Source organism: Trachymyrmex cornetzi, unplaced genomic scaffold (assembly GCF_001594075.2).
Source record: "Trachymyrmex cornetzi isolate Tcor2-1 unplaced genomic scaffold, Tcor1.1 scaffold482, whole genome shotgun sequence".
Lineage (NCBI taxonomy): Eukaryota > Metazoa > Arthropoda > Insecta > Hymenoptera > Formicidae > Trachymyrmex > Trachymyrmex cornetzi.
The window spans coordinates 1,184,525-1,196,664 of record NW_017299641.1 but is presented as its reverse complement, the minus strand read 5'-3'; the positions used below and the strand labels follow the sequence as shown (position 1 = coordinate 1,196,664).

Sequence of the window (12,140 nt, the reverse complement as noted above, 5' to 3'; positions counted from 1 at the left end):
GGGGGGGGGGGGGGGGGGGGGGGGGGAGCAAAGATGGTACAATTACTCGAGTTATTTGGGAATTTTACCTCGTTTGGTATATATAGCACATAACCAAGTTCTCCAGTGTGCGTTAAATTCATTGTACGAATGCCATTGGCAAGTCCAACGTCTAATTCCTGATGAAAGGATGTAAACGGATAATATAAATTAAATTTTTTAACTCATTATATTTTACCTTGAATGTGAAAAATGGGAAGTTCTTTGGATTTAAATCTACGTCTGTTAATTCAGTTAACAATTTTCTGGTGGCCGGTCCCATTATGCAAATTGCAGTGTACGCTGATGTGACGTCGGACACGGCGACAGAACCGTCTACCGGCAGATGACGATGAATCCAATTTTTGCAACGGGTTTGTTGAATAGTTGGTGCAATCATCATATAACTAACGAAAATGTTTCCAAATGTATTCATACATTTCTCTTCTTTATATACAAAATAATCCGCGTTATTGATGACATAAAAAATACGATAATTCTACAATTAAAATTTAAATTCGGTTTCTTAAAAAAAAATATATATATGTATATAAGAAATTTGTTTTTTATTTACTTTCTCATGTAGAATCACCTTCCTAGTTGTATCAATAACAGACTATCACCATGCGATGCAACTTTATTCATTCCGACTTACTGATTCGGTGCGATTCGTGCTAAACTGCAATCGTTCTCATAGCCACCAAGATGATTTTGCATACCGGTGTGAATAATACTTCCCACAGGCACATCCACATCGTTTGAGCATAAATACTGCAATAAATCCACAACTTCCGTGTCGTTTGACTGCAATACGAAAGTGAGATGTTGGCATCTTATTGCAATTTTACTGGCAGTAAGATAGACGAATCTTTGAATAGTTACCCATAAATCGATTTTAGTAAAGGAGGAATAATCACTTAAACCAATTGCTTCTCTGCAAACGGCGTATTCCTGTGCAACCGCGTCGAACCAAGGGGGCTTACCGAAGGTATTCGTGTAAGCTATTTTGTATCTCTGGAAACCGTCGGGAAACTCCAAATCTATTAAGAATACTCGTAATATTGAATGAAATGGATTCTCTTTGAAATGGAGTTTGTATGATGATAAAAATTACCACAGTCATGATCCGGCTGAAACCAGGAAGGTCTCTCGTAGCCCATGACCTGGCCGAAAACGGCACCCGCATCTCGAAGCTTTGGATAAATCGGTGACATTCTCAGGTTTCTTCCGGTTTTGAACTCGAGGTGCGGATACTGCAGCGCGTAGTGCATTCCAGGTACCTCTCGCACTCGGTCGCGTAGAAATTTGCGATTGTTATGCAGCCCAAGGAAACGCGACACGTCTAACTCGTACATATCTAACGAAGTCGAGCCGTTAACTATTAATTCCGCCGTTGCGCGACCGACTCCGCCAGCGGCGGATATTCCGACCTTTGGAAATCATCACTTATATCAAAGAATTTCGAAAGTATATATAATTAGATATCTAATCAGTTAATTGACTAACCGTTTTCATTCCAGCAGCGATGTAGTAATTACGTATTTCCGGTGCCTCTCCCACAATCCATCTGCAATCCGGGGAGAACGCTTCAGGCCCGTTGCAGAGCCTTTCCAGAACTGCGTTTCCCAAACTTGGAATTCTATGCAACATCTGTTCCAGCAAAATATGAAAATGATCCCAATCTTCCGGTAAAAATCGCTTATCCATGCTTTCTAAAAAACGGGAAGAAAATATTGACGAGTAATTAATTATTTTTTGTAATGTAACACATTAGGATAATTCTTATTCATATCTAACCAGGAATTATGCCGTCTTCAAATGCTGGCTTTGCAACTGGCTCAAAACCACCAGCTAACAGGCGTCCTTCGTTCTCTCGAAAATAGATATATCCATCCAAGTCGCGTATGACAGGTATCATTGGATCTAAATTAGCAATAGGTTTAGTGTGTAAATAATAATGTTCTACTGGATGAAGTGGTACCTGAAAAATGAGCAAGGTATTATTTTCTACCAGACTACTCTTCTTGTTTAATAAACTATGTATCAGACCTTAACATGTGGCTCACTGAGTTTACCCACATTCCGTGCCCAAAATCCGGCACAATTTACAAAATGTTGACATTTGATCATACCACGCGTTGTTTCTACCGCTTCTATTTGGCCACTATGATTAATAACTTTGGTAACCGCGCAATTCTCAAATACTCTAACACCTGAATATAACAAAGAATATATTTAATTTAAGAATAGTCGACAATTAAATCTTTCTGGATATTCTAATTTTTTTTTTAATTGTATAACACCTCTTTGTTGTGCCTCTTGCATCAATGTCAAACAGATCTGATACGGATCACCAACACCATCTCCTGGAATCCACAATCCTCCAATTAAATCCTCCACGTGTAACAATGGACACAGATCATGAATTTCTTCTGGCGAAACTAAGTGGCACTCGATATTACGTGACCTGAAGTATTAATGAAGTTTAAACAGAAATGTCTACCATGGTATCCCGTATCTATTAAATAAATTTACACAGATTGTGCTTTCATTCGTCTGAACGACGTCATACGGTCTCTCGTTCGTGCCAAGGAAAGGCTGCCGCATTGCTTCCATCCTGTCGAAAGACCTTTTTTCTCCAACTCCTTGTATAAAGCGATGCTATCCTGGGCAAGTTTTACTTGTGCCAGACTTGGTTTAAAAGCTCCTACTAATCCTGATGCATGCCATGTTGTTCCGCCTCCTAGTCTAATGACAAATATAAAGAATACATAAGAGAAAACGATACAAGGGTAATAATTTTTTTTCAAATATTTATGTGTAGGCATTTTTAATAGTTTGTTAAGAAAAGTACATTTGAAAACATAATACTTGTGTACCTGCCACCTTCAACCAAAATAGTCTCTGGTCCCAGTCCTATGAGGGACAAGTGGTATGCCACAGCACCACCCATAACTCCACCTCCGCATATAACAACTCGTGCTTCCTTAGGAAATACATATTCCGAATCATCTGATGTCACGTCAGTTACTTTTGTGACCGTTTCCCGAGTTTGGTAACTGCGAGAAAAAATCTTTCTCCCCTGCACTGCGCCTCTACTATACAACAGTTTACATTGTTTCCACATTTGGTGTTCCTAAGGTAAAGAATACTCCGTCCACCTTAAATTTTGATAAAAAATATACTCAATCGATTTGTTTACATGTATTTAAAAACAAATATTTCATGAGAAGAAAGAGTCGCTCTGCCCCGCGCGAATCGAACTATTGACCAGGTTAAACCAGATTAAACCATTTGCAAGGCTGCCCACTGCAAATGGTTTTTCAGCGACATAGTGACGTCACGTAATCGCTGGCGACGTGATCATGTAGTTAGATTTTTCCAACGACAAGCGACATAGAGTGATCGCGCGAAATAATATTTATTTTATATATAATTAAATATTAAAATGAATGAAAAGGTAAGTATATATAATATTGAAATACATATAAAATTAAATTAATTCTTCTAAGTGGCTACTAATTTAAACAAATTAAAACAAAAAGAGCATATAGCCACACGGATCTTGTGGGTAAATTTATTTATTTTGAGTGAAAGGTATACAAAAACGACGTTTCGGTCTATTTGAAGGCCCGTCTACAATACACGGAGTAAGAAGTAAGAGTAAGAAATTGACCAATCACAATCGAATGTGAGAAGAATAATCGACTGTGATTGGTCAATTTCTTACTCCTTACTCCGTGTATTGTAGACGGGCCTTTAGAGACGTGTTAAAATTGGATAGCTATACAATATATTTCTCTCTCTCTCTCTCTCTCTCTCTCTCTCTCTGTTATAGATTCTCACATTCGACTGTGATTGGTCAATTTCTTACTCTTACTTCTTACTCCGTGTATTGTAGACGGGCCTGAATAATCGACTGTGATTGGTCAATTTTTTACTCCTTACTCCGTGTATTGTAGACGGGCCTTTAGAGACGTGTTAAAATTGGATAGATATACAATATATTTCTCTCTCTCTCTCTCTCTGTTATAGATTTTATTTAAATTACTACCTTGCATACAAGAGTTAGCTCAAATCGGCACATGTCGCAATTCTTATTAGAGGATTAGAGGATTTTTATGGTAAACCAAGTCCTTCATTCACGTGAGTGACAGCGCTGACAGCAGAAATTGTATGATAAAAGCCGAGGAATTCTTCAAAGTGGGACAATCTGAGGCTCTAAGCGAGTTTCAATGATAGCGTCTGTACGTCTGTAGTCTAGCAGCATTGTGTTTACATTGAAATTTTTGGTTATGTTTGTACCTGATACGGTACTTTCTTATATTATGTTATGTTGAAATCAAGGTGAGTGATGAGCAACTCCAATAATTGTCTATATGATCCTTTAATTTCTATGTTTTTTTTTCTAGAAAAACTAAAATGATGTGATAATGATGTCGTAGGTAAGACATATGGATGCTTTATGTGTCTGGATGATTGACATATTATGTAGTAATCCTCGATATGTGATTCGCTAACAATTTCTCTCTGATCGAGGCTGATAATAAGGCTGTATGTTTTTTAAATTCTTTCAAATTTTTTTCCATATTGTGTAGTGTATCGGATAGTGATAAGATGATGACAGTGACGAGATCAACTTTTTTCTAATAACGATAACAAAGACCATACACTACACGTTGGATTTTTGTACACAGAAACATACATACATATTTAAAATCTTGAATTAATGACATAAAATTCTACATAAACATACTTATCCTTTGGTAATTTTTTTGAAGGATATTGAAAAAAGTATGGAGAAAAGTTTTGAATTCATAAAAAACAGTTTTGAGTTAGTCAAGGAACTTAATGGGAAGCCATTGGATTCAAACTATAAATTAGTATCTTTCGATGTATCTATGTACACAAATATTTTTACTGAATTGACTATTAGAAGTATTAAAAAATATGGGATATTCTGTCTCTAAAAGTATAACTATTCCAATTAAAGAATTTCCAACAGCAATTCCATTAATATATATTAAATTCCACTTTTTAAAAATTTGACAACCAATGCTTTAAACAAATTTTTGGCATACTCGTGGGATCCCCCTCTATCTCCAATTTTAGCAAATCTTGTACTGCAGAATCTGGAGAGTGATATTTTCAATACCATCAATATTGTGATATTTCTATTTATTACTGTTATGTGCATGATATTCTACTAGTAGTTCTACGAGATCAGATAAATGTGATTCTAAATAGATTTAATATATATATATTCTTATTATAACAGAATAAAATTCACCGTTGAAGAGAATGATGATTGTATTATATCGAATTTTCTAAATGTAAAATTGTGATGATAAAGGACGGAAATATTATTTTTTATGTAAAATTTTTACAAGAACCCACCAACTCTGGTAGATATCTCAATGAGGATATTCATACTAAGACTTATTGGGATATTCTACATCATATCTGAATTCAACACCCTCGAAACTATAAAAATACATTCAAATTCAAAATTTATTCTGATCGGCAAAAAATCAACTTTTTATCGACACAAAAGAAAGGGTCTTATTCTTTAAAATAAATATTCTTTGCAATAAATTTCTTTATAGATTTTAATCTTATTTAACATCATTAAGATCTTTCTAAAATACCTACGAGCATCAAATTATTAAGTTGTTAGTCAATTTAATTTGTGGTATTACTACTATTGTTCGGTCGGGTTTACGTTTCAAAACCGAAAAATCAATTCGGCGCGCAATTTAAATTACTACAATATGTAATATATAAACATCATATTAATCAAGCACTTAAGATCCAGCTTGTCCGTTTTAAGGCGTTTGTTCCCTACTAGTTGTATATTCACATTTACTTGTCCTAAGAATGTCTTTGTTCAATAAATTTTGTATTATTAATCATATATTCTAATTGTTTCAGAATTTTTTTTATTTTGGGAATATGACACGCTCACATGTAAAATACCAAATTGCTAGAGATGATGTCGATACATCCGAGTACTTACCACAAAATATTCCAGATTTTCAAAATGTGACGAAGACAGAACCCACGTTTTGGAGGAAAGCGTTCCACATATTTTTATTGATATCTGCTTACTTTATTTTATCAATAGGCCTTACATTTTATAATCCATGGCTTTATAATGCATATGTGAGTAATTGATAACTAGAATTTTTTTTATAACTTTTTCATTTATCTAGTCCTAATGTAAAGAAAAAATAAATATAATCTCGAAAGGCACATACGTACGCGTTCGCGATTACACGCATACACAATGGGGAAAAAAAACATTCTTTTTGGACAAAAATTTTATTAGACGGCTTAATCGATTTTGATGATTTTAAAAAATTTCTTGTTATAAAATTTTTTGCATCATAGAGCTGTTAAGTTTTTGATATAAAACTACAATTCGAAATAGTAATTTTCCAAGATGACGGCGCGAGTGGCGGCCCTCCATATATTGGAAAATTTGGGGTTTCCATTAGGACACCAAACTTTAAGACTGTGGTCAAACTCTCACTACAAATGCTTTGAAGCGTTTGGTTGACCAATTAGAAAAAAGAATTTTACAAATTGACCAATCAAAAATTGCTTTAAAGCGTTTGTAGCATCGCGTTGACCGTACCCTAAGACATATTTAAAAATCATCACTACTGGAACTTTTGCAAGTAAAAAGTACATTTTGATTAGACTATTTGTCTCGTGCTTGTCTCAGTGTTGTCCTTTTTTTTCTACCTCAACAGTTGAGCAGGTGTCTGATGTTAATATATGTTCTCTCGCGGATTCTCAGAACGCGATATTCTCATGCTGATTAATTCTTTAAAGAAATTTGCAGTCAAAGTAATGGCGATATAATTACTACCAGGTTTCAAAATAATACTGAAGAGCAAGACATATATATTAAAAAAAAAAGAAGTCTTCTAAGCCGAGTTTTGTGGAAACTATAAACTTTAAAAACCAATGATAGTGTAGAAAGTTTAATACGAGGAAACTCAAATGTTTAACTAATCATAGGGCGTGGGTACCCATTGTCCGATCAAGTTGAAATTTGGCAGGGATTATTTTTTTTGTGAATTGAAACTATTCTAAGGGGATCCTGTGGAAAGAATTCGAAAAACAATTTTAACCAAGAGTAAATAAGGACCATCTTAATATATGTATATAAATATTTATTTATTTATTAACACTATTTGTATGTTTTTAGGGTTTTAATTTTCCACTTGGTGTGGTCGTTTGCCATTTGGTTATAAAGTTTGCACTATCCGCATTAATAAGAGCCATTAGAAGATGTTACAATAATAAACGAATAAATCTTCCATGGCAAAATATAATTTACTCAATAATGGTACCTGGAATAGCTAGTGGTGTCGATATTGGTTTATCAAATTGGGCACTTTCTTTAATATCGATATCTTTGTAAGTATAATCTTATAGCAATAATTAAAATAGTAAGGAATTTATTATAAAGTACATGATATTTCTTCCTAGAGTCACTATGACTAAGTCAACTACTATTATATTTATTCTTGGGTTTTCTCTTCTATTCAAATTAGAGAAAAAGGTAAGGCTGAGATTTTCAATAAAGATCTGTGATATTTCTTAAATATGTATTAAATATTTTTATATATAACATATAAATAATAATTATTGTTCATTGTAGTCATGGTCTTTAGTAGGGATAGTGGCAATGATAGCAGGAGGATTAGCGATGTTCACTTATAAATCTACTCAATTTGGCATTCTTGGATTTATATTGTGTCTCTTAGCATCATTTGCGAGTGGTATTCGATGGACTATGACGCAACTCATTATGCAAAGATCGAAACTTGGCCTTCATGATCCGATAGACATGATGTATTACATGCAGCCTTGGATGCTATTACCAGCAATATCAGTGACTTTGTGGTTTGAAGGTAATTGTGCATTTTGTAACAGAATTTTATAATTAATTATAGAATAGAAATATATATGTGATATAATTATAGAATTAATCTTAATTAATTAGAAAATTTTTGATAAATATTCACTTTAGGGAAGGCTAATTCCAATGACCTTGACTTTGACAAATGTTATCAAGGTCATGACCCTGAGTGACCTCTAATAGGTTTTAGCCGTTGCTCGTTATTCATTAAAAAAGTTCTTAACAATCAAAGTTCGTAATTTCTCCATTTTGCATGGAAAGTCAGATGACTTGTTTCATTGTTTCTTTCTCCATTGAGACACACTCAAATTTTAAGCTTTAAATTAAAGCTCATTGTAGATACCGCTTTAAGGAAACTTGTACGTCAAGATATCGATCATGTAATTGTTTTTCTAGAGCGAAAACGTGAAAAGTGAAAATTTTTATGTATATAAGTATTGTACAAAAAAGGTGAAAGTGAAAAGTGACAAATGAAATTTTTTTTTCATTTTTAGTATAAAGTTGCCCGCATCTTTATTTTGTATCTACTTCTATAAAGATTCTTTAAAGATTTTTGAATTCAAAGGATCGATTGTGTGTGTGTGTATTTGAAACAAGATGAAAATCACAAAAGCGAACAAATTCATTAGATGTTAATCAATGAAATTAATAAAAATAGAACGAAAATAAAATTTTAATCTGTTCACTTTTGTAATTTTCTTGTTTTGAAGTATTTGGAATCGATCTCCTGTTTAGGGGTTACGTATTTTAAAAAGAGATGAAAATTACACTAATGAGCAAATTCAATACAGTGTTGAATAGGATGATGAAATTATAAATATTGTAGTAAATTCTAGTAAATCATTTTTTGTAATTTTCAGCTTATTTCAAGTTTTAAGATACATAATCGACTCCTAGTAAATTCGAAGAAAATTCATCACCTATAATGTTGTTAATTTCTGTCACTACAACATCACCTTAAAGACTTGTTCAATTTTAGGTGGCAAAATATACGATAGTATTAGAATCACCGATTGGGGCAACATCAGTAATATTTTATTGACTACAGCTGCTGTAGTAACAGGTGCCATTTTAGCATTTAGTATGGAAGTGATGGAATTCTTAGTTGTTACTTATACTTCTAGTCTGACATTGTCGATCTCGGGAATATGTAAGGTAAAATTATTAGTCAATTATTGAATTCTATACTGTAATAAATATTATGTTTATATTTTCTATTCCAATAATCAAGAAATGGATTGAAATGGATTGAAATTTTTATGCATACCTATTTTATATTTAAGTCCAGTGAATCTAATAAAAAAACTGTTTTTAATTAATTAGATTCAATTAGATTCAACTGGATTTAATTGGATTGAAAAACTGCATTTCCTATTCAGAATTGTGAATTGAGCTATATTTACGAGGCACGGAAAAAGCTAATAATATTTTTAGATTGAAAGGCACAGAAATGTGATTTTACATACATAATATACGTACTTCTACACATACACACACACAAATAATTATGCAATTTCTATAAATAAATAGAAATGCATTCGGATTGAAAAGGTTTTATTTTACACGTGGATGTTTATCTCTGAAAATCTGAATCCATTTCAATTCATTCTCGTTTACTTGAGATTTCTATTAAAAACAATAATAAAATCAGAAAATGGAATGTTATTTTTCAAAAGTAACTATACTCATATGCAAAAAAATGGTCTACTAAATTTTAGCACAAATTTTTAATATTTTTCAATAGCAGTAACTTAGTGAAAATCATCGTATATGCATTGAAATAAATCAAAGTTCAATTTAAATCTCATAAATATAAATATTCCTCTTGAAATCCATGAAGAGAGAGAGAGAGAGAGAGAGAGAGAGAGAGAGATTAAGTTTGAGTTACACAAAATGTGTTATAAAATGGCTGCCAGTTTTTAATTCTGACTTTCTCTCTTTAAAGACGAAAGAAAGAAAGAGATAGCGAGAAATTTTTTAAGCCTCGTTTACAGTCAAAGTATAGGGCTGCGCACAATCAAAGGAATAGGGAACAGAGTGAGAATTTCAATCTGTCTGAAACGTTATTCCATAGTATATAATTTCTGATACGTTAAAATTCTTATTCTCTATTTCCTATTTGTTTGATTGTGCGCAGCCCCTAATATTGGTGTAACCGGGCTTTGGATCATAAGACATTGGCTGCGGTCGATTTAAACGCTCACGCGCTTTAAGCGCTTGTAATCATCATTTTGTCTTTATCGTTCATTAGACGTAAAATAAGAAAAGCGCTGAAAGTGTCCAAATCGACCACTGCCTCAATCTCAAGATTATGTCATCAGCCATTCTGCTGAAAATAGCCCTTAAAATGATCATGAAGTAAGAACGAATTATGAATACTGGTTAAAGATAAAAGATTGAATATGTAAAAAATTATGTCATGTAGGTTTAAAATATAAGATATAACAATTAATAAATTAGGTCAATAGGTTCAAAATAACGATAAAAATAATTGTAAAATTCGTCATCATTATAAAAAAAGTATAATTACCGTTACAAAAAAAAGTAACACCGTTATCAGTCAGTTACAAAAAAAGTAACTTGTAACGGTAACAGTGTTACAAATAACAATGTTATTTTCATTCCCTGAAAAAAATACAAGATTTATGATTCAATTAAGTATCAAGTTTTATTAATACATGTCACAGAAAAGTTTCATAGATAATATTAATATTAATTCTATTCAGCTAATTTTCAATTTCTGTATGTTTTTCATTTTTCATTTGATTTTTTACAGGAAATATGTACATTGGCACTGGCCTTTGTGTTGAAAGGTGACCAACTGACTGGCCTTAACTTTGTAGGATTGTTAATGTGCCTTGGTGGTATAATACTTCATGTTGTTCAGAAAGTATTACTTAACAGAAAGAAAACAGTTGATAATATGGAATTGCAATCGAAAGTGGCAAGCAACAATGCTAAACGCGAAGAGGAAACCGATTCGAACGTGCCATTATTGACGGAAAAATCGACTTCTTTAATTAATCTTCTCAATGCTGAATTTAGCTCGGATGAAGATGGTGATGTGAGAGAAAGTGATAACTCGACCCAAATATTGTCAGATATTTTGCAACGCAGAGAACAGTGATATATCATAAATTTTTAGATCTGATAAGGAATTATTTTTTATTAAAAAGAACATTCGATTGTATATTTATGACTTACAACATTTCAGATTTTTCCAGTTTAAATTTTACAGTCAATAATGAAGTTGTGGATATCATAAAGAATGACCCCAAAAAACATGCATTTTTGGCCTATGTATTTTGTGGCCCTTAAATTTCGAATTGAACAGTATGCTAAATGATGCTATATGAAGGGACATTAATATAAAAAAAAAAGTTAGAAAATTTGTACGTACGCTGCGTGCGATACTGATGTAGTAGTGTGTAGTGATATATCAATGATATATAAATCTTATATGTGTAAATCTTGTTGAGTCGATAAAACAGACGAGAGACTTTAGGATCCCTTTAAAAAATTAAACAACAGGACTGGGAGAGGTAAGAAACCTTTCTATTTCTAGTCAAAATTCTACTGTTATCAAGGAAGTATTAATTATCTTTTTGTGTCTATATTGTTTGAACAATATTTAAAATATTGGAAATTTGACTATTTTGACTTTTGAAGACATACTTCTCGTATGTATCTTCAAAAGTACTTTTATGCTCAACTTAAATTTTTTCTGAGATTAATGTCTCGTCGTATAACATCATATAGCATATAATCCGATTCGAAATTTGAGGACTACAAAATGGGCTAGATTTGGGGTCACTCTTTTATATCACATGTTTATCAAATTTGATATATCAGAAATAGCAGACATTTTGATGTTTTGATTAACGTTAAAAGTAAATGATCAGAATTTAATTAAAAATATAATATATATTTGCTGTGAAAATGCAAAATTTCTCACTATACTTCTATATATTAACATGTAAGAAGAAGATACAGATATCTTAAAAAATTGCGAAGTACAAAAATGAAAGCGTGAAATGTGTTTCGCGTGTTAATATTGATAGAAAAATGTCACTATATACAGGGTGTTTGGCGACTACCGCATTTTTTGTCATACGTGGGTAGAACAGCCTATACTGAATCAAAAAGTCCTGTACCATTTTGAGGTGTCAGTAATAGTTAACGAAATATT

General features: G+C 32.5%; 2 protein-coding genes across 4 annotated transcripts in view; one reads left to right on the top strand and one right to left on the bottom strand.

The window, feature by feature from the left end:
* The window catches only part of LOC108765313 (pyruvate dehydrogenase phosphatase regulatory subunit, mitochondrial), a 5,189-nt gene extending 1,892 nt beyond the window's left edge, over window positions 1–3,297 (bottom strand). For both annotated transcript variants that reach the window (XM_018513977.1, XM_018513978.1), the window contains exons 1-11: window positions 2,898–3,297; window positions 2,554–2,766; window positions 2,322–2,485; window positions 2,068–2,231; window positions 1,816–1,999; window positions 1,525–1,730; window positions 1,133–1,448; window positions 901–1,058; window positions 674–822; window positions 218–425; window positions 69–158 (exon numbers count right to left, since the gene is read on the bottom strand). In XM_018513977.1, coding sequence (XP_018369479.1) covers window positions 69–158; window positions 218–425; window positions 674–822; window positions 901–1,058; window positions 1,133–1,448; window positions 1,525–1,730; window positions 1,816–1,999; window positions 2,068–2,231; window positions 2,322–2,485; window positions 2,554–2,766; window positions 2,898–3,145 — 2,100 coding nt within the window. In that variant the 5' untranslated portion in view covers window positions 3,146–3,297. The remainder of the gene's footprint in view (window positions 1–68; window positions 159–217; window positions 426–673; window positions 823–900; window positions 1,059–1,132; window positions 1,449–1,524; window positions 1,731–1,815; window positions 2,000–2,067; window positions 2,232–2,321; window positions 2,486–2,553; window positions 2,767–2,897) is intronic.
* Window positions 3,298–4,068: 771 nt separating this feature from the next.
* LOC108765314 (solute carrier family 35 member C2) lies at window positions 4,069–12,064 on the top strand. 2 transcript variants are annotated; one of them, XM_018513980.1, is made up of 8 exons: window positions 4,069–4,365; window positions 4,431–4,463; window positions 5,950–6,180; window positions 7,235–7,446; window positions 7,519–7,591; window positions 7,691–7,943; window positions 8,931–9,106; window positions 10,728–12,064. In XM_018513980.1, exons 3-8 carry the CDS (start codon window positions 5,971–5,973, stop codon window positions 11,076–11,078), a joined length of 1,275 nt encoding a protein of 424 aa, XP_018369482.1. In that variant the 5' UTR covers window positions 4,069–4,365; window positions 4,431–4,463; window positions 5,950–5,970; the 3' UTR covers window positions 11,079–12,064. The 2 variants fall into 2 exon arrangements, with proteins under 2 accessions (XP_018369482.1, XP_018369481.1); XM_018513979.1 differs by having other exon boundaries at window positions 4,431–4,572.
* The last annotated feature ends 76 nt before the right edge of the window (window positions 12,065–12,140 follow it).

Bases quoted from the DNA above. Each gene is read 5' to 3' on its own strand.
- LOC108765314 (XM_018513980.1), top strand. From the start codon at position 5,971: ATGACACGCTCACATGTAAAATACCAAATTGCTAGAGATGATGTCGAT. The intron at 7,447-7,518 runs GTAAGTATAATC...ATTTCTTCCTAG, and splicing joins TCTTTAATATCGATATCTTT to AGTCACTATGACTAAGTCAA. The intron at 7,592-7,690 runs GTAAGGCTGAGA...TGTTCATTGTAG, and splicing joins TATTCAAATTAGAGAAAAAG to TCATGGTCTTTAGTAGGGAT.